Source organism: Diabrotica virgifera, chromosome 7, assembly GCF_917563875.1.
Source record: "Diabrotica virgifera virgifera chromosome 7, PGI_DIABVI_V3a".
In the NCBI taxonomy this organism is placed as follows: domain Eukaryota; kingdom Metazoa; phylum Arthropoda; class Insecta; order Coleoptera; family Chrysomelidae; genus Diabrotica; species Diabrotica virgifera.
The window spans coordinates 6,341,604-6,366,388 of NC_065449.1; the positions used below are offsets into that span (position 1 = coordinate 6,341,604).

Below are 24,785 nucleotides of genomic sequence, written 5' to 3' on the forward strand. Positions count from 1 at the left end.
AACATAAGTAAAATAATTTGTGGAGCGGTAATTATTAATTTCATTTAAGTTGCTAATTAGGGGGTGGTCTTCCCGATTTTTTTTTGCAAAAACAAAAAGGGACCAACTTTATTTTGAGCGTAACTTAAATTAAATTTAATGCTAGAAACTTTTTGTAAAAAGAGAAATGAATATTTTTTTAAACACTTTAAAAAAGTTATAATGGGTTTTCCCCAAAAAGTGCTTAATTTTTTGGATATTTCACGTCGAAACATTCTATTTGAAATTTGGTGAATATGAATCTATTTTTCATTGGCTATAACTCTGGTTCTACGAGATCCAGAGACCTAACGCGTATACCATTTTTTTAACTTTTTTATAGGCTATATTTTTGTTAAGAACGATTTTTCGACAAAATACTTACTTTTTGAGTTATTTGCGAAAAACCGTCTAAAAATGTGGTTATTTTGTTGAAAAATGAACATATTCACTCGCAAATAACTCGAAAAGTGTTGACTTGGCGAAAAAGCTCTATAGAACAAAAGTTATCAGTTTACCCATTTCCGGACTTATTTTGGACATATATTTTTTCACCCCCAAGAGGGGGTGAAAGTCACCCCCAGGGCAAAAGCACACATCGGCACAATATCAGTTTTTTTCTTTGACATGTAAGCTATACGTATGCCAAATTTCATGTCAATCCAAGCGGTTCTTTAAAATTTAGAGCAAAAACCGTGAAAGAATGGACTAATAGGTATGGTTCTATATGCCTACTGTAGATTTCGTCTTTTATTCCACACAGACATACTGGTTTTAAATAGGAATGTGGCCAGAAGGATTGGTAAAGAGGAATCATAAACAAAAATTATTCCAAATTTTCATTTTGTCTACAATAATACAATTAACTATTTACTTCACTATTATCACTTATTTACTTTTTGAATATTTCAATAGGTCTGTGGGATTAGGATTTGGTTCAACCCTTACAAGTTGTTGAAAGTTGCCCTTAATCGTTTCTATTTGGGAAACCATCCTTAAGTCAACATTGAATTGATTACAAACTTCTTTAAAAACTGGATAGAGGTGCTGAAGTTGACCATGGTCCAAAGTGGGAAAGAAATGATGTAAAGCGTGATCTCCAAAGCTCGTTAGCACTAAGAAGTGAGACCCAGTAATTTCTTTTCGTTCGAGTAATGCTTCCAATTGGCCTAGACCCCAGTCGAATTTTTTTCCCCTTAAAAAATAAAAAATATAATTAAAATATGCTCATAGATAAGTCAAAGAATGAATGGTAGGGGAGCCCAAGCGAGGATTTTTGCAGTTACTCGAGCGCGTTAGATTATTATATGGGGAGAAACCTTGTACCCTGAAAATGCACCTCTACCATATATTGGCTCTTAACACAGGGGAGTTCGTTAAGTTAGGCCCGAAAAAAAATCTATCCTTAGAAAAACTCGAAATCGTCAGATTAAGATAAGGTAAGTTAAGTACATGCAAAACAGTGTATATTTCAAAAATCTGACGATTTGAGCGGGGCGTAAGGAAATGGGTTAGTTCCAAAGTTTCACAAGAAAAAAGCGAATATTTCGCGAAATTAATGACAGATCGAAACAGAAAAGTAAGGACACTGGCGCCGACTTCATAAGGAATGGTGGGGCTCGTACCCCACCAATGTTGAGACAGGTGGGGCGAAGCCCCACCAATAGTTTCACCACAGTAAAATTTCTTTGTCGTCAAGGGTTAGCGACTCGAGGCCATGAACACATTTCCTCTAATTTTTGGCAATTTTTAAACTTACGTAAAGCAGATCGGCCAGAACTTCAAGAGTGGATGAACCGTTCAAGCTATAAATGGCTCTCACATGACATCCAGAATGAAATAATTCAAATACTAGGCCTCTCTGTTCTCCATCATGTTGTGGGAAAAATTAATGTGTAAATCTAAATATATAAAAATAAATGTTTCTCTGTATACAAAAATATATATCTCTGTATATCTCTGTATATACATATATATATATATATATATAGTAATGTTTGAATAACGGCAATTCGGTCAGTTGAAAGAAAACTCTATTTGTTTTAAGTCTCAATATTTCGTCACTATTTGGTGACTTCTTCAGGAGAAAACTGCAAATTTATTAATATTAGACATGGACAAACTTAAATATTTCGATACTTACAACTATAAGAGTAAAAATTTAAATTTCTTTAACATTATTTTGAAAATTGATTTAGAAAATGACAGATTTTATTTTGACTTATTGGGGAGTTATGGTAACTGCAATATATTTTATATTAATAGAATGTTATCTGATATATACAATTTTTAGTGAATAGGTCAAAGTAAAAAAGGAAATTATACATTTACGAAATTTTAAGGTGGAAAGGTAATAGTAGAAAACTAAGAAAGGACCTAGAGTAAGTTAAATTGATTTATAAAATGTAATTGATGGTACTTCATGAGTTAGTGTAAGACTGGTATTTAGAAATTTAAATAAAATTGAGGTAGATTAACTATTAGAAGATAAATTGGGTAATTTGTTTATTTAAATGTTATGTATTAGTTAGAATATTACAGTAGATATTACTTAAATGGTTAGTGTCAGTCTCATAATTAATTGATTCTGGAGTTTTGTTAATATGTACCATCTCAAGGAAAAGTCGCTTTTTATAATTATCAACTTGTTCCAATATTTTTACATTATTAAAATCAAATTTATGTCCTGTATTTATGTGGTGATCTACTAAGGCACAACAGTTCTTTCTTATATTGCAGTCACTTTTATGTTGAGTGACACGTTGCTTAAGCCATTGTTTACTTTGACCAATATAACAACCTTGACATCCAATGCAATTTATTTTGTAAATTATGTTGCTCTTCAATGTGTTTGGAGTATTAGCTTTAGTTTTTGAGAACAAACTTGAATTTAGAAGTGGATTGTACTTAACTAATTTGATGTTGGGAAAAGTTTTTAAAAGTGGGACAATTTTGTCTGTTAAATTTTGGACATAGGGTATTTTTTTGTAAATAACTGGTTGTGGATTATTTATCAAAGGTCTATTAGAGGAGTTGGTGTTATAAATAAGTTTTTTTAAAATGTGTTTTGGGTAGCCATTGTTTAAAAACATTTCAAAAAGTTTATTAAGATTGACATTTAAGAAACTTCGATCACAAATTGTCGTTACTCGATTTTTCATGGATATAATTGTGTTAAATTTTTGATTTCTAGGATGATTCGAATAATAATTTATAAATCTGCCGGATGCAGTATCTTTTTGATACCAATCTAATACGATTTTGTTATTATTTGTTCTTATGACTTTGCTATCTAAAAAAGGTATACTATTTTGATTTTCATATTCGACAGTGAATTGAATATTTTGATTAAGTGAATTAAATATTGTTGCCACTGTCTGGATGTGGTTATAGACAGTGTTATATTGTTATTAGACAGTGGCAACAATATTTAATTCACTTAATCAAAATATTCAATTCACTGTCGAATATGAAAATCAAAATAGTATACCTTTTTTAGATAGCAAAGTCATAAGAACAAATAATAACAAAATCATATTAGATTGGTATCAAAAAGATACTGCATCCGGCAGATTTATAAATTATTATTCGAATCATCCTAGAAATCAAAAATTTAACACAATTATATCCATGAAAAATCGAGTAACGACAATTTGTGATCGAAGTTTCTTAAATGTCAATCTTAATAAACTTTTTGAAATGTTTTTAAACAATGGCTACCCAAAACACATTTTAAAAAAACTTATTTATAACACCAACTCCTCTAATAGACCTTTGATAAATAATCCACAACCAGTTATTTACAAAAAAATACCCTATGTCCAAAATTTAACAGACAAAATTGTCCCACTTTTAAAAACTTTTCCCAACATCAAATTAGTTAAGTACAATCCACTTCTAAATTCAAGTTTGTTCTCAAAAACTAAAGCTAATACTCCAAACACATTGAAGAGCAACATAATTTACAAAATAAATTGCATTGGATGTCAAGGTTGTTATATTGGTCAAAGTAAACAATGGCTTAAGCAACGTGTCACTCAACATAAAAGTGACTGCAATATTAGAAAGAACTGTTGTGCCTTAGTAGATCACCACATAAATACAGGACATAAATTTGATTTTAATAATGTAAAAATATTGGAACAAGTTGATAATTATAAAAAGCGACTTTTCCTTGAGATGGTACATATTAACAAAACTCCAGAATCAATTAATTATAAGACTGACACTAACCATTTAAGTAATATCTACTGTAATATTCTAACTAATACATAACATTTAAATAAACAAATTACCCAATTTATCTTCTAATAGTTAATCTACCTCAATTTTATTTAAATTTCTAAATACCAGTCTTACACTAACTCATGAAGTACCATCAATTACATTTTATAAATCAATTTAACTTACTCTAGGTCCTTTCTTAGTTTTCTACTATTACCTTTCCACCTTAAAATTTCGTAAATGTATAATTTCCTTTTTTACTTTGACCTATTCACTAAAAATTGTATATATCAGATAACATTCTATTACTATAAAATATATTGCAGTTACCATAACTCCCCAATAAGTCAAAATAAAATCTGTCATTTTCTAAATCAATTTTCAAAATAATGTTAAAGAAATTTAAATTTTTACTCTTATAGTTGTAAGTATCTAAATATTTAAGTTTGTCCATGTCTAATATTAATAAATTTGCAGTTTTCTCCTGAAGAAGTCACCAAATAGTGACGAAATATTGAGACTTAAAACAAATAGAGTTTTCTTTCAACTGACCGAATTGCCGTTATTCAAACATTACTATTTAACACAGTACGGTCGATAATATTTGTACAATATATATATATATATATATATATATATATATATATATATATATATATATATATATATATATATATATATATATATCTGTATATAAAAATAAATGGAGAGCTTTGCTCTCCACAGCAAGGTTGGCCCCACCAATAATTTATGTAAGTCGGCGCCAGTGAGTAAGGAATACAATACCATACCAGCAAACGAATGGGAATAGAAAGATACTTGACGGAACTGTTAAAGGAAAAGAAATTAATAATCAACACAATAACTTACCTGAATTAAGACACGAAATAGAAATTAGTTTTCAGGAAGTAGATACTTTGGATCTACAGACCGAGCTAGTCCTATAAATACCACGGCTTCGCGCAATCGTACTTGCGATCGGTTGAGTGTTTGGTTGTTGATTCTGTTTGAATATTGGTAGGTACTGATTCTGTGGTGTGAATTTTTAAAACTTTTAAGTGTGGTTTTTGACCTTTTGGGAAATTATTTATTTAGTTTTGTGTTTATAATTTAAACTCTTGTTTTACATATTTTCAAAGTTTTTTGCTGTACTTAAGTAGAAAATGAATAATAATATTTTGTATTATACTTAAATAAAAAATACAGTATTTTCTGAAATGTTATTTTCCAAATAGCTTATAAAATGGCTTAGTCAAAATTATAAAGGCTCAGTAAATAATAACAAATAATTAGGTACTTGTAATAATAACAAAATGATTTGTAATGATGTTACCTATTTTAAAAAAATCTCCTTAAAAAAATAGAATTAATTTCATCATTTTCGTGTCTCGATGTGGCGTAGCTACTTTTGCTACTACCCAACGCTTAACTACTCTACATACAATTTGTATTATTTTATTAAAAAAATCCAATAAGCATTTACTCTGCAAATTGTATATATTTTTCTTCACATTTTCATATAAAAAAACTGCGGTATAATATAATTATTATAATATAAAATAATATAATTAATATAATATGTATAATATATTAAAGTTTGTAATATTTCTAATCCAGATTTAGCTATACGACTCACACTCCCTCTAATAAGGGGAAAATGGACTCATCCCAGATACCTAAGGTATTAAAAGGATTGAGATCTGGTGGGACTCTTTCCTTTCCATGTTATCGAGCCCTAGGTGACTTGGTATTTACATACTTAATGTATTTAAAAAACAATGTTAACAACTTTAATAATATGTATTAGCAATATTAAAAAATGTATATTATAATATTATAGTATAATAATTATTATTATAATATAATTATTAAAGTTTTTAACATTGTTTTTTAATGTATTTTTTATTAAGGTGATACAGTAGCGATCAACAGGTAGCCAAAACGCGTTCCAAGATTGCGGCTGTAATATTGAATATATTTTCGAGATATTTGGCACACGTATTCGTAATATATAATAAAGAATGGCGGTACAGAGCCCAATTTGAAAAATATATTAATATTTGGAAATTACTCTGTAATTAAATACAATATTCAAAAAAACGAGCCTGTACCGCCATTAAGAAGAACAAAAAAATAAACTTTCTTCAAATAAACTTTTTTATCCGATGCCTAGATTTTGTGTCATTTTGGAACTACTAATGAAATAAAAAAAATTAGTAGTTCCAAAATTACACAAAATCTAGGCATCGGATAAAAAAGTTTATTTGAAGAAAGTGTATTTTTTTTTCTTCTTAATGGCGGTACAGGCTCGTTTTTTTAATATTGTATTTAATTACAGAGTAATTTCCACATATGTATTAATATATTTTTCAAATTGGGCTCTGTACCGCCATTCTTTATTATATTACGAATACGTGTGCCAAGTATCTCGAAAAAATATTCAAAATTACAGCCGCAATCTTGGAACGCGTTTTGGCTACCTGTTGATCGCTACTGTTTCCTCTTAATAATTATATTAGATACCTAATTATTAATTATGTATCAGTAGAAACGATTATTTACTTAAATTTGACAAATTCTAACTCCACTCGACCAGTCCACGACCACACAACTCGAAACACAAGTAAGTAAGTACGGTTGCGTGAAGCATGGCGCGAAGCCGTGGAATTTATAGGACTAGCTCGGTCTGTAGATCCTTGTGGAAGTAGATGAACAACAAGGATTCAGATTCGGAAGATCCTGCGTAGACGCCGTATTTGTACTATCACAGAAAAGGCAGAAGAGAAAGCTTGCGATCGCATCCAAGTCGAAGACATCTTACATTACACCTACTGTATAGAACAGGGGTGGCCAAGCTCCTTTATAGTCCGAGCCATTTTTCAAAATTTGAAATTTTTCGCGAGCCGCAATTAAACAATTATCTAAAAAGTGTATAAAAGGTATTAAAATTTTCTCTTACCGTTTGTATTTCACGAATTTTAAAGTGCAATTGCAAGCAGCCTTTACTAATTCATGATACTTCGATTCTTCATCATCCTTCCAACTTTTTCTGGGATGACCTATTGATCTTCTATCGCCTCTCAAAAAACACCGTCTTTAACATTATGTCTTTCTCTGATCTACCACATGACCTGCCCATCTTATCTTAGCTTTTGTATGTCTGACGATGTTTTCAGTATCACTCTCCTGTCAATTCATCTCTTTGAGGACCAAATATCATTCTGAGGACTTTGCTTTCAAATACCACCCGCTTATTTATGTCCCAGTAGTTTATTTATTTAATTTGTGACAACATAGCCGATCTTCAACAACTTGTCAAAATAATCGGAGGATACAGTAAGAGAATGTGATTAGAGATTAATACCAAATTCATGATCATCTCCAGAAACATGGATGCACTTTAAAACTCCGGCATAACACTGAATACCAAGTCCATTGAAAAAGTGAGCAAATTTAAATACCTGGGAACGTGGCTTTTTGAAGACTGGGCATCGGACAGGGAAGTAAAAGGTGGTATTGAGCAAGCTCGACAAGCTTTCGTAAAATTCAGGAAGGTACTGACCTGTTCAGAGTTCGATCTTCAACTGAGACTAAGGTTTACTAAGTGTTACGTATGGTCGGTGCTGCTATATGGTGTAGAGGGCTGGACACTCAAAACGAGGGATATAAACAGATTAGAAGCTTTCGAAATGTGGCTTTATCGCCATATTCTAAAGATACCATGGACAGCGAAAGTCACAAATGTAGATGTCCTTAAAAGAATCAACCAAGAACGCCAACTTTTAGAAACCATCAAGAAAAGGAAAGCTGTGTATCAAGGTCGCACCATGCGAAATGAAAAATACCAGTTCCTCCAACTTATAATCGAGGGTAAAATTTAAGGCAAGAGGGACGCAAGAAAATGTCCTGGCTCCGACACATAAGGCAATGGACAGGGATTAACGACAATCAATTTCTGATACATTTTGCAAGAAACAGAGAGTTAATGAAAAATGCGATCGCTAACATCCATTACTGGATTTGCATCTGAAGAAGATTTATTTTCCACTGATTTAAGTCCAAGTCCAAGTAGAGTCCAAGTTTCACTGTCATATTTAACAATTCACAGCGAATAATTGGCTGTATAGTCTAAATTTAGTTTGTTTTTTTTTAGCAGCTTAGATCTTAGTAATGATGATAGGGAGCATAATGCTCTATTCCACGCAGCTCTCCTTGCTAAGACCTCTTTTTATAATGTGATTGTCATCTGTGATTACTAGATATTTAAACTCTTTTACTACTTCGAAGTTGTGGTCATTAATAGTTATGTTCTGCCTAACTCTTGATCTTAGATTTTTGGTTACTAGCATGTATTTCGCGTTCTCTTCATTAATTGGAATGCCCAGACTACCTGTTTCTTCCCCGAGTTCTGAAAACACCTCTCTCACGTCTCTTATAGAATGATCAACTGCACCTATATCATCAGTAAAGGCCAACAATAGTTTTGATCCTCGATGTGCAAATCCTCCTGTCAGCTCAGATGATATTTTACTTATTAGATATTCTAAGGCCAAACTGAATAGTAACAGTGAGAAGGGGTCTCCTTGGCCAAGTCCTGATGTGACGCTTAGTGCTTTATATTTGTTGCCACATTTTGAAAAAAAAAATTAAAAATAATTCAGGGACATTTATTTTGAGAGCCAAAAATAATCCTTCAAAGAGCCACAGTTTGGCCACCCCTGGTATAGAAGAAACATACCAATCAATATTATACAAACAATCGACAACATCTACAAAAATAATAGAATACAGGCAAAGATAAATGGAAAACTAACACAGTTTATACCAGTACAAAGTGGAGTCAGACAAGGTCACTCGTTAAGCCCATTGCTCTTTAATATAATAATGGACCAAATAATACAAGCAGTACGTAAAGGTCATGATGTTGTTTTTTTTATTAAAGAAAATTTACCGCATCCACCAACAGGTTATTAGCGGCATTACTTGATAAACAAAGGTTAACAATGATTTTTAACAAATAACATATAGCTAGATTTGGTACAAAAATATTGATTTAGATTAGATAGTAAGTCTTTTACTGAACAGTTTTCTCCTGATAAAGCTGGTAGAGTGTTCTATACGTAGGCGCGTTAGAACCGTTTGAATAAACCGTGAACTAGCACTTGTTTTCCACTGTCGTGTGTCTGGTTTTACTGATCTTAGATTAGATTTCGACAGAAACCATTCGCGTTGTCACTGACCAATCACTTTTTGTTAAAAGAAAAACGTTTTGAGATCATTACATACACACTCGCACACTAATTCAGAATTCCGCACTTAATGCTGCATTACGAGAAACTTCTGTCTGCCTCTTCCTTGCCGATAATTCCTATAATATGTGAGGGGATCCATATACATTTCGGAGTCGTGTTGTTTTCTTGTGCAATTTGTAGTTCAGTTTTTATTAGTTTCTCTAAAGGACTTTTAGGATACAGGTGCTGCATTGCAAGGAGAGAGTTGGGTGAGTCGGTGAGGAACAGAAATATTTGACAGGTTTGCATGTTTCAGGGCGCGATACAGAGCAAATAGTTCGTTGCAAGTAAAAAAGGAGGATATAAGCTGCTAATCTATGATAACTGTGATGTATCACTTTCTAACCCGGAGCTCACCTCACCAAGATGAGCAAGTATTTTTTTATTCAAGTTGGTCAGCCTTGTTTTTATTGATCTTTCTTTTAAGTAGGGACGGATCTTCTTTAACATGTCACTGAGACCTCTCAAATCAGAAGTGTAGTCATTGATTGAGATTATGGGGTTCGATAAGCCAGCTATGCTCTCTAGGAGGAGGACTAATTGATCGCAGTTCAACGGAAATGGTGGTTCGTGATTATTGATGAAGGTTTTGGCAGGATATATCATGCCAAAAATGGATACATTGGAATGCGTTGTTTCTTCAAGTTTAGATGTCTTTGGCTTCTTTCGAGTTGCTGTAGGTTTTGGTACTACAAATGGGTTTTCTTGAAGTGTAATGTCGGTTTCTGGAGAGGCGACTTCACTTATAGAGCGTTTAAAATGAGTTTCTTTGTTTTCGGTCACTTCTGTATTTAGATTTGGTAATTTTGACTCAGTATGTTGTAAAAAGGTGCTTTGGTGTGATAATGTGGTTGGAGTTTGATTAAATTGGGACGTTTCAGGTTGGTTAGTCGTACTGGTAAGGGTTTGCGTAGGAATTGATGATGTTGCTGTTTCTGCAGCCGAATCGGCTACAGTTGTAGTATTTGAAGTTATAGAGCTTAGTGGAGTTTGTTGTGTCGCAGATATATTTGTAGGTTCGGTACAGGCTGCTGCCACGTGTCCTGGTTTTTTGCATGTGAAGCAAACGTTTCCATCTAGAGAAAAGAATATTGTGTAGTTTGTGTTTTCGAATGCTATTGTTATGGCGCTTGGGATGGTTAAATTGTGAGGGCTAACATATACTTGCCGACGAAAGCTTAGGATATGGCTGTACTCGGGAAGATTTGCGCCGATTTTTAGAAATGTTATGGGAGATACAAGATGTAGACCGATTTTTTGCAGTTCTTTTTCAAGAACATGGTGTGGAATGGACGGGCATACCTGTGACATAACAATTCTTTCGGCAGGTGTTATAAGTCGTCTAGCCTTTAAAAGTTCTCCTCGGATAGTGATTTGGCCATGGTTATCTAAAAACTCATCTAGGATATTTTTTTTCGCAAGGTACATGCAAACTCGGTTGTTGGAAAGACGGGAGGCAAAAATGATATTTTTAGGTTGAACAATGTTACCGAGAGGGATTAGGTAGTCATGAAGTGGAGTATTTTCGATGGCACTGAAGACTAGTGCTAGCTGTCTTGAAGGGAATTTAAATTGATTTGTCACTGCTGAGTAGCTTTTCGGTGAAATTTGGTTTTGTTGAGATTGTTGATCCATGCTTGCTTCGGTGGAGATCATTTTAGAAGAACTGGTATCACCCGCAAGAGTGAGTGCGGCCCAGTCCCCTATTGGAAACAGAATCCAGTTTTGTCAGTATAAATCGCAATAAAATTGAAAATGTGTTTAAAATGTTACTGGTATACATATACGGTCATTGTACGTTATAATACAATAAAAAATTTACTATTTCAAAAATTTCGTCATGATGTTGTTCTGAAGCTATTTCCTTGTGGAATTTTTATAATTAGCTATTTTGATTGTGAAATAGCCACAATTAAATTGAAAAAATAATTTTATATTAACGTTTTGATGTCCAAATCGGATGCCGTTGTCATGGTTACAGAATGGGGAACAAAGAAATCCAAATATTATGTTATGCAGACGACGCCGCAGATAGAATACGATCTCGAAAGATTAACACACTTCTTCATTACAACAGCCAATAAATACAATATGATAATATCAGCAGAAACAAACAAATGTATGACAACATCTAAATACTCACTACGATGTAAAATCGAAATTGATGGGAAAATAATAAAGCAAGGAGCAAGGTTTAGATATCTGGGAATAGATATAACCAGTTACGGAGATGTTGAAGAGGAAGTACGACAACAAAGCTTAAAAGCAAGTAAAGCGGGATCTCTTAATGACACAATCTGGAAGAACAAACACCTAAGATAAGACACAACACCAAGAATTTATAAAGCAGCAATTAGACCTATATTAACATACACGGAGAGAAAAGACCTGACACATCTAAAACTAGACGAATACTAGAAACAACAGAGATGAATATACTTCGACGAATATCAGGGAAAAGTCTATTGGATAGCGAGATAAGCGAAAACATAAGAAGAGCATGCAATGTAGAAGACATAAATGGATGGGTGACAAAACGGAAACAGGAGTGGAACGAACACATTAGTAGAATGGCAGAGGATAGGATAGTACAAATAGCACGAGATAAGTCACCAAATGGACCAAGAAGTATTGGCAGACCACGAAAAAGATGATGCGATAGTTTAAGAAACAGTCTTAAAGCCTACGTACAAGAAATAAGAAGAAGAAGTTACAAAGACATATTGTATGATCCAAGACGAATAATTTTATGTATTATTAGTATGCCTAAATGTCTGCTTTAATGCCTTCAAATATCTGTTAACCTTAGTGACAATAATGTGATAATGTTTCTCAAAAATATAGATATTGTTCTTATCATTTTGCTCACTTTGTAATTCTTTTGAAATCTTATTCTTAATCCTTACTTTTGTAACCGTGTCAATGGCATTTGTTGCTGAAACACGTTATTTTAATTAAAATTTGTCGCATAGAAAAAAAAATCAGTTTATTAACTGTTAATTTACCTTGGGGTATCTCCATCGTGGAACACGTCAGGGTGGTGGTGACCAGCGTTAAATCCTACAAAACCATGGACCTATAAACACAGATACGTCTGTGTTTATACGTCCATGTACAAAACTCATATAAGTACCCCCGCAGACAAGGACGAAATTCCACATTATGAAAACACTTAACAAATCGTCATTTCCAAAAACATACATGCAGATTGGAAGTAGTAGGCCTAATAAATCGGTAAATCTCAATTGCTTGTATTGGGTTGGCAAATTAATTATTCTAAAAATAAAAAAAAAAACCTAATTATTTTACATAATATAACTTATACAGTAAGAGTCACCGTACTAGTAGTCCTGTCGCCAGGGGGGGTACAACGGCCTCCTTAAATCAGATGGACTTACCCAAGTTTTTTTTATGTATTTTGACCCGTAGAACACGAATTTTTTGGGTAACAGTTGATCCGGATGTCGATAAGATTGTTATAAACAAAGAACTTGAGGAATTACATAGCAGCGATTTTTCGCAAAATAAAATATTTTTTTGTATTTTTTGGGTGATTCTCAGCAAAAAATGATCTTACAAGTTTTTTCGTAGGACGCGTAGTTTTCGAGATAAACGCGGTTAAACTTTCAAAAAATCGAAAAAGTGCAATTTTTGAACCGGAATAACTTTTGATTAAAAAATAAAATAGCAATTCTGATTACTGCATTTGAAAGATCAAGTCAAGTTCCATCGGTTTTGATTGTTTGCATTGCTAAAAAATAAGTTTTTATTTGTTAAATAAAGGTATAAACACATAGTGTTTCCCGGGCCCAATGCATGCGTTTTAATGGACGTAATGTACGTAGAAATTCTGTATGCGCGCCTACTCGTTCGATTTCAAATTAGAAATGCATTGAAAACATCATTCAATCACTATGTGTTGATAGCTTTGTTTAACAATAAAAAAATTAATTTCTAGCAATGAAAATAATCAAAACCGATAGAATTTTACTTGAACTTTCAAATGCGGTAAGCATAATTGCTATTTTATTTTTCAATTAAAAGTTATTCGGGTTCAAAAATTGCAATTTTTCGATTTTTGAAAGTTCAACCCCGTTTATGCCGAAAACTATGCATCCTACCAAAAAACTTGTAAAATAATTGTTTGCTTAGAATGACCGAAAGAATACAAAAACATGTTTTGTTTTGCGAAAAATCGCTGTTATGTGATTCCTCAAGTTCTTTGTTTATAACAATCTTATCGACATCCGGATCGACTGTTACCCAAAAAATTCGTGTTCTACGGGTCAAAATACATAAAGAAAACTTGGGTAAGTCCATCTGAATTAAGGAGGCCGTTGTACCCCTACTGGCGACAGGACTATAGACACATGGGTATGTATTCATACCTAATTACTATGCTTATGGGCTAATCCGGTCCGTTCTCAGATGTGACTTTCATCCCTGTCATTTTACTGCCAGAAACTATTCAAAATAATTGTTTTTCGATACAAAAAATACATTAGTTATTAATAATAGTATTATTAGTTTGCTTTAAAATAATTTTATTTAAACATCAAGAATAGTACAATACTTTAAAGCTTTTACAACTTTAACACAATGACAACTAAAAACGTCAAAATTAAATCAGCTGTATTTAATACAGCTGATCTATTTTAATTTGTCAACTTTCTATGTTAATATTCAGTTTCTATAAATTTTATGGCGTTCTAAACGTCACTTGACATAAAAATAAACATTGCAACAAATGAAGGGTCCATGACTGTAATAGCTCAATGTTCCTATGTGTCTAGTATGGTCACAGTATAGGGCTTTTCATTCACAGTCATTTGTTTCGAGCTTCTGTCATATGTCTTATAATCCGTGTATATTAATATTATACACAGATTATACAACATATGACAGAAGCCAGGGGCGGATCCAGAGATTTCTTGAGGGGGGGGGCGTAACCTTGTCAACATGGGCCCAATACCGGGGGGTTTGGGGGGTTTGGGGGGTATGGAATACCCTTTATTGAGTTTTGAAAATTGACGTTTTAAAACACATTTTTTTACTCTGTTCACACTGCGTTTACAAAAAAATAACCTTGAAATTGACAAATAAACTCAGCTATTTTCAACTCTCTACTCTAGCAGATAGAAATGATTTAGGATGATACGTGTAGTGACTGGTAGTAGACACTGTAGTCCTGTGGTACATTTAGACTGGAAACTCATCCTACTTAAATACTTTAAGAGTGGCTTATAGTCATTCCATTTGAACTATTAAAAAATGTAACAAGCAAAAAACACTTTTTTTATGTTTCATTATTTAAAAATATTTTTCAAATATCAAGATTACGTTTTTATAAGACACAAGGTATTAATATACTGTATAAAAGAAGGTTGCAAAATGATTAACTAACATTATGTTTAGTATGATTTAATTACTGACATTAGAAGTAAATTATAAAACAAAACAAAAATACTTTGGCTTAACAAAAACTACGTTGTTTTTCCTTAAATTACAAAATCCAGTTTTCTATTCTTCTTGCTGGAATACCGATCGATAATTTTATTGATGTCCACTTCTATATCCCTGTGAACATTCATGAGAGCCAGTCCGGTCAGGCGGTCTTCGGTCATTCTGGTCCTCATCCAGCTTTTCAATCGCCTCAGCGTAGAAAATGATCTCTCTGCTGTTGCTAAAATAGAAACCCTTTTTAAGAAACATTGTAGTTATGATATTGCAATGCAGTTAAAAGTACAGTATAACCATTCCAAGTAATATGGTAAACTTACCTTTCCATCAAATCAAAAAATTGTTGCTTTTTGTTGTTACATGTTTCGGTGGATGCCCATCATCGTCAGACACAGTATATAACACACGGAACGCCGTCACCTAATACCAGAAAGTAGCGGTATTTTCCATCTCTACCCGCCAGTCCGTCACCGTAAGCGTCCAGACGGCTGGTTAACTCCCGTTTACACCGCTGCATCGCTCATCACATGACTATCCGTTACCTCTTACCGCGAGAAATATACATATTGGTGGTTTTTAAAATCATCATACTATCAAAACATTATTAAACTTGTGTTGTTAACGACTTTTCCAAATCAAATTTTTCGTTTAAACTTAAAAATATGGTATAGGCTATAACTTTCTTTAACTGAGGGGTCCGCCACTGACAGAAGCTCGAAACAAATGACAATCGATGATAAGCCCTATAGGAGGAGTATGGTGGCTCTTACTGTATACCTAATATTCCAGCTGTCAGAGACCAAAACCGGCTCAAACCAGCGGTCAGAGATAAAGACCGGCGTTTAATACAAAATTTATACAGAAACCAATCAGCCACAATAAGAACAAATCTTGGAGATGAACAAACGGAAGCGATCCAGATTCTACGAGGCGTTAGACAAGGATGTATACTTTCACCTATATTATTTAACCTATATTCAGAGGAAATATTTAGTCAAGAATTGGAATGCACTTAATGCGTTTATTAATGATCTTTAAAAACATTTTAAGTGTGTGAGATATCAGGCTTATGGTGCGGTGGTCAGTGCATTCTCTAGCATTTTTCTCTTTTGGGAAACAAATAAATGTTGAGGTCAACCATTCATTGGGTATGTCACTCGACTGATAAATTTCATTAAAGAGCTTTAAGAGGACATCTATTTACCATTTTCTGTTATTTTAAAAGAAAATTTTTTAAAAGTTTTCGAAAGATATGTCTTGTAGGTTACCTCTTTCGTCGTCGAAAAGCTCTTCCATATATTCTTTCCATCGTTTTAGCTTTTGGTCAGTCGTTATAATAGTATTTCCATTTTTGTTTAAAAGAGTTGTGTTGTGGTTTCTTTTTTGCAGCCCTGCCATTTTTTTAACCTTTTTATGCAGGTTGAATAGATCGTATTTGTTCTGAAGAACTTCTATCTCTTTACATTTTTCCTCATAGTAAGTTTGTTTTGTCTCTCTTATCTTTTTTCTGATTTCATTGTTAATTACTTTGTAATTGTGACTGTCTTTGTTCTTGACTTGTCTTCGTTGGCCCATCATGCCGAGTATCTCGTCGGTCATCCAGTTGTCCCTCTTTCTTATCGGTTCTTTTAATATCTCTTTGCATGGAACAAGTAGGCAGTTTTTTAGTGTTTCCCATTGATGGTTTATCTCGTAGGTGTTAGTATCTAATTTATCAAAGTTTTCGTATATTTTCTGTTGAAGTTTGTTTTTTATATCAATTTCTTTCAGTTTTCTAACATCTATATTCGGAGTTCTTTGGGGTTTTCTAATACGTTTAAGCTTAAGCGTGACATTAGCGATTAGTGCGTTATGGTCTGATGTGACATCTGCTCCTGGATATGTTAACGGATTTGATGGTGTTACGATATCTCTCTTTAATCAGTATATAATCGATTTGGTTTCTTACCACTTTTTCCGGTTTATATAACCGTCTCAAAGGTAATTTAAAGAACGTGTTTGTGATAATTAGATTTTGTTCTTGGCAGAATTGTATTAGACGATCACCTCTATCGTTACGTTCCCCTAGTCCTTGATCTCCCATTATTGTTCCAGCACTTCCCTTGCCGACTTTTGCATTAAAATCGTCCATAACTACCGTGATTTCCCTGTTCTTTGAAAAATTTAAACGCAGAATGAAAGACTAAATTATTACCGAGGGCCGAAAGTCCCTTAGAATAAATAAAAAGTTTATTTTGAATGAGATATTTGAAATTAAAAATCACACTAAATTTGCTCTTAGTTTTTCACCCCTGTAACTTATTAAAATAACCATTATAGAAGTTCTCAGGGACTAATAACGTAATCTTTCTTTGTGCGTTTAAATTTTTCAAAAATACTGATTAGTTTTCTCAAGATTCGAAAAAAATGAATCCTCATTTGAAGAGCATTGCAGCCGAAAATTCGTACCCATCCTCTTAAGGTGTAAACTATTCAGTGATCATACCTATACCTATTAACAATGAAAATTTAAAAATCTATTTTACCTTTCAATAGCTGGTTTATGGAAGAATGTTAAGCATATTATTGGTACCAACATTACTGACACAACTTTTTGCATTGGTTTTTTCTCCACTGGCAAATAATTAAGAAGTGGTTCGAACATAGCAATTTCCAGATCTGTTATAGTGTTTGTATACAAGTGGTGACTCAAAGCATGGCTTATTCTCGATTCCCTACAATAACATTATTAATTATATACAGTGATGAGTGCGCTAATAACCGGCAAAATAATGCAAAAGATGGAAAACATAATTCGTTGTAAAATAAAAAGAGATGAAACTAGTAGAGGTGTAAAATTATCGATAGGAACTTATAAATTTACATTACATAGTTGCTCACCTTCAGACGTATCAAGCATCGAAGATGACAACTAACACCGCGACAGGAGAATTTTATAAAATTTATTACATTAACTTACCTCACTTGAAGAAATGAAAACTGGAAATAATAGATTCTAAAATTATCCTTCATATGTAAATAATTATGAGCAGCTATGGTAACCATTCCTAAAAACACACCACCAAATGCACCCAATCCAAAGCTCCAAAATTTCACTGCAAAAATTGAAAACAAAAAACTCAATACCAATAAAGAATCTGTAATAAGCTTTGATTTGGTGTAACTTTCCTTGGGACAGTTTCTTAAAACAGGTTGTATTTTCTTTTTTAATATTCTATAAAAGCCATCTTCTTCAAACGTGTAAGGAGAATTTCTCTCTGTAGTGGCATTTTTAACAAAATACTTTTTAAGTATTTCGTTGGGAAATTCTGTTAAGTGGTGGACTTCAAAAGCTTCTGTTATATCAGTACCCTAAAAAATTAAATGTATCTGTAGCCAATAATCGAATGAAAAATAGCACAGAAATAACAAAAACAATAAAAAAATTTTTTTTTGAGTGAATTTGATGGCTTTGGCCGAGCCAATTAGCCAGACATTTTGTTATTTTAAAAACAAACAAATTTGATTTTTCAATCAGAGGAATTTTTTCTGTATTTCTAACTCTAAATACATAACAAACTAACATTATTATCTACAATTATTATCTAAATAATACTCTCTTTTGGTTGTTCATTTTTTTTGTAAATTTTTATTTTTTTTTGTATTTTTTGTTTCATTTTTTTTATATTGTTAATTTGTTTTTTTTATTATTTTTTTTTATTGTTATTTTTTATAAATTGTTTTTTTTACTACGCTAAGACGTAAACCCGATTCATCCTCGCGGAGGTTTACATCTTCTTAGTTTTTTTTGTTGCTTTTTTTATTTTTTCTGTTTTTTTATTTTCTTTTCTCTTTTTTTGTTCTTTTCTTTTTTCAATTATAATATACAATAATTACTTAAATCTACAGGGTTTAAAGCAAAATAACAACAAAACAAACATGTTTGTTTTGTTTTAACAAACATGCCTGCTTTGTTTTAACAAAATTTCTTAAATACAGGGTAAATTTTATTGCTACAATCTATATTTACAGTTTTTGATATGTTCGTAAATTGTTTTTAATATATTATTATCTTCAGAAAATATCAAATTGTTCAGGTAGACGGGAAGTGGAATTTTAAATATATTAAGATTATCATAAAATTTGTTTATATTTACTGATTGATGTGAACATTCGAGGAGAATATGTAGTAGATCACCTTCTTTTCCACACTCACAGTTAGGTGACTCTGTGAGACCCAAACTGTACATATGAAGGGGGGTAAGAGCATGATTACATCTCAATCTATTTATAACTCTTATGAAATGGCGATTTGATACAGAATGAAACCATCTTTTAATGGGAATTTCAGGCTGCATTTGTTTGTAATTACTACCAGTTCTCGTGTTTCGATAATACCTTTGCCAATTTTCTTTTTGGTGTCGTCTACTAATAATATCAATATCCGAAATGGGTAGTAAGTTCATGGGAAATTCTTCGCCTATTTCTAGAGCGGATTTGGCTAGCTGTCTACTATTTCGTTACCCCTAATGCCTGCGTGTCCCTTTATCCATGAAATAATGATGTTTTTTCCTAAATTTGCAATTTTATTATAAAGAGTTATAATTTCCAGTTCTACGAGGCATGTTTTTTATGTAAGTACCGTTTTGCGATTCCGCCGCCGCAGCGCTACGGTCGGCGTTCCGCGCATGAGCGCTGGTTACCTACCCTCCGGTAATACTATATTATTTATCTATGGGTTACCTACATCTCTTGTCTACGCACACTGACGACTGACGCCATTACAGTCTGATTATTCATTGTATACTTGTTTATAGTATTTTTACTACAAAAACGTTATTACGTAGGTCAAAATTTTTGACGTAAGAGAACTGTCAAAACATTAGATTGTGACTTTTCATTATTGCCGTGTTTATAATAAACATAGCAATAATGAAAAGTCACATTCTAATGTTTTGACAGTTCTCTTACGTCAAAAATTTTGACCTACGTAATAACGTTTTTGTAGTAAAAATACTATACTCCAGTGTTTAAAATGCCTCCAACAATCGTGAGTCCCGCTGATTGTGAAGTACGGGCTGTTATACGATTTCTTAGTGCTAAAGGCGTAAAACCGATCGATATTCATCGTGAGATCATTGAAGTTTACGGACAAAACATTATGAGTGATGGAATGGTAAGGCGAAATGGGTGAGAGCATTTAAAGACGGCAGCACAAATGTGCATGATGAAGAACGGAGTGGGCGTAACACCAAAAACACCCAAATAAAATTCACCGTAATTAAATTCTGTATAGAGACGGGTTTTCCCGATTTACTTCGACGAAAATTTTCCCCGGACAATGCGGGTCTTTCCAACAAAATCTTTAATTTTCAACTAAAATTTTAGATAAGTAATTGTTTATCAATAATTAAATAACTTGGTGATATAAAAGCTCTTTTTGTGTAGATTATAATTCCAGAAGCCGATAGAAATTGAATGAACAGTTTAGCAACAATTGAATTGTTAATTAAAAATTTACGGTCTCTATAATAACCACAACAATTATGATACATAAGAATAGCTATGATTTTTGTATAAAAAGACAATGTACCTATCTAATTTACTTTACAGAATTGAAATTGGACTATTTAAGCGACCTCAGGAATATTTTAAAATTATAAACAATTTTTTGGCTTATAAACAAATAGAATATCTCGGGAAGTATTAAATTAAATTAAATCATGAAAACGGGATTAGAAAAAAAGTGGCAGGATGCTTCTTTTAAAAGAAAAAACATTTTAATTGTGATGTGTGGTTCCTGAGATATAACCGGTCAAAGTTGAAGTTGGAGCTAAGAGTTATCCCACATAACAATTTCATGTTCTTAGTAGATTCATAGAATAACATACTTTTCAGAAAAAGTATATAATGAGAATATGCGTAATTACCATTGCAAATGTGCAGAGCAGATACTGAGTATATACTACATTACAGTACTTAAACGTTCTATGTATATACTTAGAATGTACTACCGCACTTCTTTTCAGTATATACCAAGAACATACTTTTTAGAACATTCCAAGGACGTGCTATAAACCTTCTATTTATATACTTAGAACGTACTACCGCACATCTTTGTATGGGAAGAATATATATTTTTAAGAATAATCTAAGAAAGTGCTATCAAATGCTATATTGATCAGAAGTATGTTTTCAGTATCACCTAATCTCATCTTAGGTTCTACTGGTTCTACCAAATACCTATTATATTTACATATTTTATTTGCAAATGAGAATGTAGTACCTACATTTTACAATATTACTTAAAAAGTAAGTACAGTGGAACCCCGATAAGTCGGTCCCCGATAACCTGGAAGTCCGGCTAACTCGGACCGATTTTCCTCAGACAAGCATTTCAACATTAAAAATGTATGTATAATGACTTTGTTTTATGGAATGAAAGCTTGGACCTTGAATGTCCGGCTAACCCGGACCGATTTTCCTCAGACAAGCATTTCAACAATAAAAATGTATGTATAATGACTTTGTTTTATGGAATGGAAGCTTGGACCTTGAATGCGTCATCAATGAAAATACTAGAATCATTCGAGCTATGGGTGTACATAAGAATTCTGAAAATATTGTGGGCAGAACATGTCACAAACAAAGAGGTTCTAAGAAAGATGAAAAAGAAATGGAAATCTTAAATACCACCAAAACAAGAAAATTAGAATACAAGAAAAGAAGAAAATTAGAGAGACTTGCTCCAATTGATTATGCAAGGAAAAAGAAGCGTGGGGAGACGCAGAATAATGTGGCTGCGCATCCTAAGAGAATGGTACGGATGTACATCAAATGAACTTTCAGAGCAGCCGTCTCTACAGTCTGAATAGCTATAATGATTGTCGACCCCCGTCGCGGAGATGGCACTTCAAGAAGAAGAAGGCTTTTTTAAAGTACAATAATATACTAAAATTATGTGAAGACCGGACCCCCCTCCCCACAAACATGGTCGAAAAGTAAAAATATTGCTCATGTATATTACCTTTGTTAGTGTAAGCCAGTCAGAACCTCCCGGATGTTTGTGAACAAATTCAGTCAAATCATAGATTTTATCATGTACTCTCCATAATCCTTCAGCACCATCATCTATCTGTTTCTCTTTCAACCACATATTTGTCGTTACAACTCTACCCTTACCTCTAGAAGGTATTGGTTTTATCCCTAACGATGAAATTGGAACAAAATCCGGATTTGGTGACATTTTTTGTCTTCTGATGGTAGAATTACTTGGGAAATCTCTTTTGTTCTCTTGCCAATTAGTCAAAGCACTCCAAGTTCTTATTATTGATAAGATAGTATTCAATATTATTGATAAGATGTACAATGTACAATGCTATTATGCAAAAAATTATGTTGTATCGCTGACTTAAAATGCGTTTATCTCGAAAACAGTTGAGTTTAGCGAGATGAATGCAGTATATCTTTTTTATGTAAAAATATTAAGAGAATAAAAGTTTTGATTCAAAAAGTAAGTAGAGTGGGGGGTAAAAAAAATTTAACATATTAAATGAGCGTTGGAATACGTATGTGGCGCCCTCTGGGCAATACATCATTTTTGGTGGCAAATTTAGATTTCTCGTCCCCAAAAATCCCTGCTTACCAAATTTCATGTTGTTATCCCATGTCTGTCAGGAAATATTCAAGAATAAATAAAATTAAAAGTTTAACTTTGACACCCTGTATTTCGATTATTATCAACTTTCGTACTAAGGTAAGTTAGCTTAAATCCACCTATTTTAACCTCAGGAATCTAAGGTTAAGCTTAGGCCCATTCTTTACCAAACACTCTGTATATTATAAATTGCCCAAGAAATATAAAAAGTATCGAAAACCTCTACTTTTCACCCTTCGTAACTCTGCAACCGTTGAGTCTATAACAATTATGTATAGGACCTTTTTTGTTTTAAAATTTATGTAAAATATTTTTGTATGGAACATTGTTTACGCTAAAGCATATTTTTCGAAATATTGAGGAAAAACATAAAATAACTACTAATTTTCCGACTTCTCCCCGATCTCTCCCTCAAACCCGACGCTCAAAATAGTGTGACTTTTTTCTGAATATTATGTGGACTATATAGAACAATTTGGCGTTGGAGGATAACTTTCACTTTAGATTTCTGGGTTAGGCCTTTTTCTGGACCAATTATACAATACTACTTCCGTAACTTTAGAACCGTTCATTTTAGAAGGATTATGCATATAGGGCCTTTTTTATTTCAAATTTAATGTAGAACATTTTTGTATAGAAAGTTGTTCATGCTAAACCGCATAGTTTTAGAAATATTGACGAAAAACGTAAAAAACTACAAATTTACCGATTTCTCCCCCCTCTCCCCCCAAACCCGACGCCCAAAATGGTGTGACTTTTTCTGAACATTATGTGGACCATGTACGCTGTGAGCTCGTACGTAGAGGGGATATTTAAAAATTCGCGTTTTAAATATTCGTTTATAGACTTGTCACTGCTGGCGCTCGCGAATTTTTAAATATCCCCTCTACGTACGAGCTCACAGCGTATACATGGTCCACATAATGTTCAGAAAAAATTCACACCATTTTGAGTGTCGGGTTTGGGGGGAGAGGGAGGAGAAATCGGTAAATTTTAAAAGATATTAGTTCTTCAAAGCTGTGGTATATATTTTTACCTTAAATATACTTACGTTTTAAATACTGAATTTAAGTTTTTTTAATGTTCCGTAATATGTAATTATAAATTAATCTAATAATCTTAGCGCCATCTACACGATAATTGTGAAAGTATCCGAAGTAAGAAATTAATATTTCATCAATAGAACGTCAAAATGATTAGCAAAATCTTAAAAGAATCGATTACAAATTAATTACTTTTTTGCGTTGTAAATATTAAGCGATAACAATTAAATAATAAATTTAAAAATTACCGGTGAAAGTTGCATTACTAATCCGCTAGGAGCGATACCAGCGAAGCTCAGAGCGTATACAACAATTTGGTGTTGAAGGATAACTTTCACTTTGGACGTCTGGGTTTGGGTCTAGTTATACCATACTATTGTTTGTTTCTTGCAAGCTGTTTATATCCTAAATAGTTATCTATATTTACCAAAGTCGAAGAAGTTTATCAAAATTACTTTTCCTTGGTAACGAGGGAGCTGCGATAACCCTTTATAGGCCAGCTTCGTATTTATAGATCGCTGAATTTTTTTAAGCTTTAAAAATTATTTAAATTTAAACACGTTAAAGTAAAGGAATTCTTTCAGCGATATTTGAGGCTGTAGTAAATTGAATTATAATTTTTATTGTATTATAGTGTATATCTATATAAACATAGTTTCAAAAGTTATGCATCACCTGCACATATACCATCTTTTTGTAAATTTTCAATCGGCCTATGATAGTGTCCTTAAGGCATAGGTAAATTGTATGAAGCCATGGGTGAATTCCACATCCCCGATAAACTGATAAGATTGCAAACAACTTTACGCTACAATGCGTAAAGTTGTTTGTAAAGTCGAAATACAGGGCGAACAATCACAGGCGTTTGAAACTAATGTTGGGCTGCGACAGGGAGATGCCCTGGCGTGTCTCCTTTTCAACATAGCTCTGGAAAAGGCGGTCAGAGAGGCCCGAATAGACAACAGAGGAATATTTTTAATAAATCATTCCAAATTTTGGCATATGCAGATGACGTGAGGGGCAGAAACTTAAGAGGAAACAGTAGCGATCAACAAGGTAGCGAAAACGCGTTCCAAGATGGCGGCTGTAATTTTGAATATTTTTTCGAGATAT

At 32.9% G+C, this 24,785-nt stretch overlaps 1 protein-coding gene across 1 annotated transcript; it reads right to left on the minus strand.

The window, feature by feature from the left end:
* Positions 1-834: 834 nt before the first annotated feature.
* LOC114330841 (cytochrome b5-related protein-like) lies at positions 835-24,037 on the minus strand. The gene is made up of 7 exons (XM_028280257.2): positions 23,921-24,037; positions 22,000-22,350; positions 17,953-18,344; positions 17,519-17,707; positions 12,647-12,809; positions 12,539-12,594; positions 835-1,213 (listed from the first exon to the last, which is right to left on the minus strand). The coding sequence occupies exons 1-7, from the start codon at positions 23,933-23,935 to the stop codon at positions 907-909; spliced, it is 1,473 nt and encodes a 490-aa protein (XP_028136058.1). The 5' UTR covers positions 23,936-24,037; the 3' UTR covers positions 835-906.
* Positions 24,038-24,785: the final 748 nt, after the last annotated feature.

Coding starts and splice junctions, on each gene's coding strand:
- LOC114330841 (XM_028280257.2), bottom strand. Junction 18,345..21,999: donor ACTGGCTTACACTAACAAAG/GTAATATACATG, acceptor TTAATTTTTTAG/GGTACTGATATAACAGAAGC. Junction 12,595..12,646: donor GTACTTATATGAGTTTTGTA/CATGGACGTATA, acceptor CATGGTTTTGTA/GGATTTAACGCTGGTCACCA.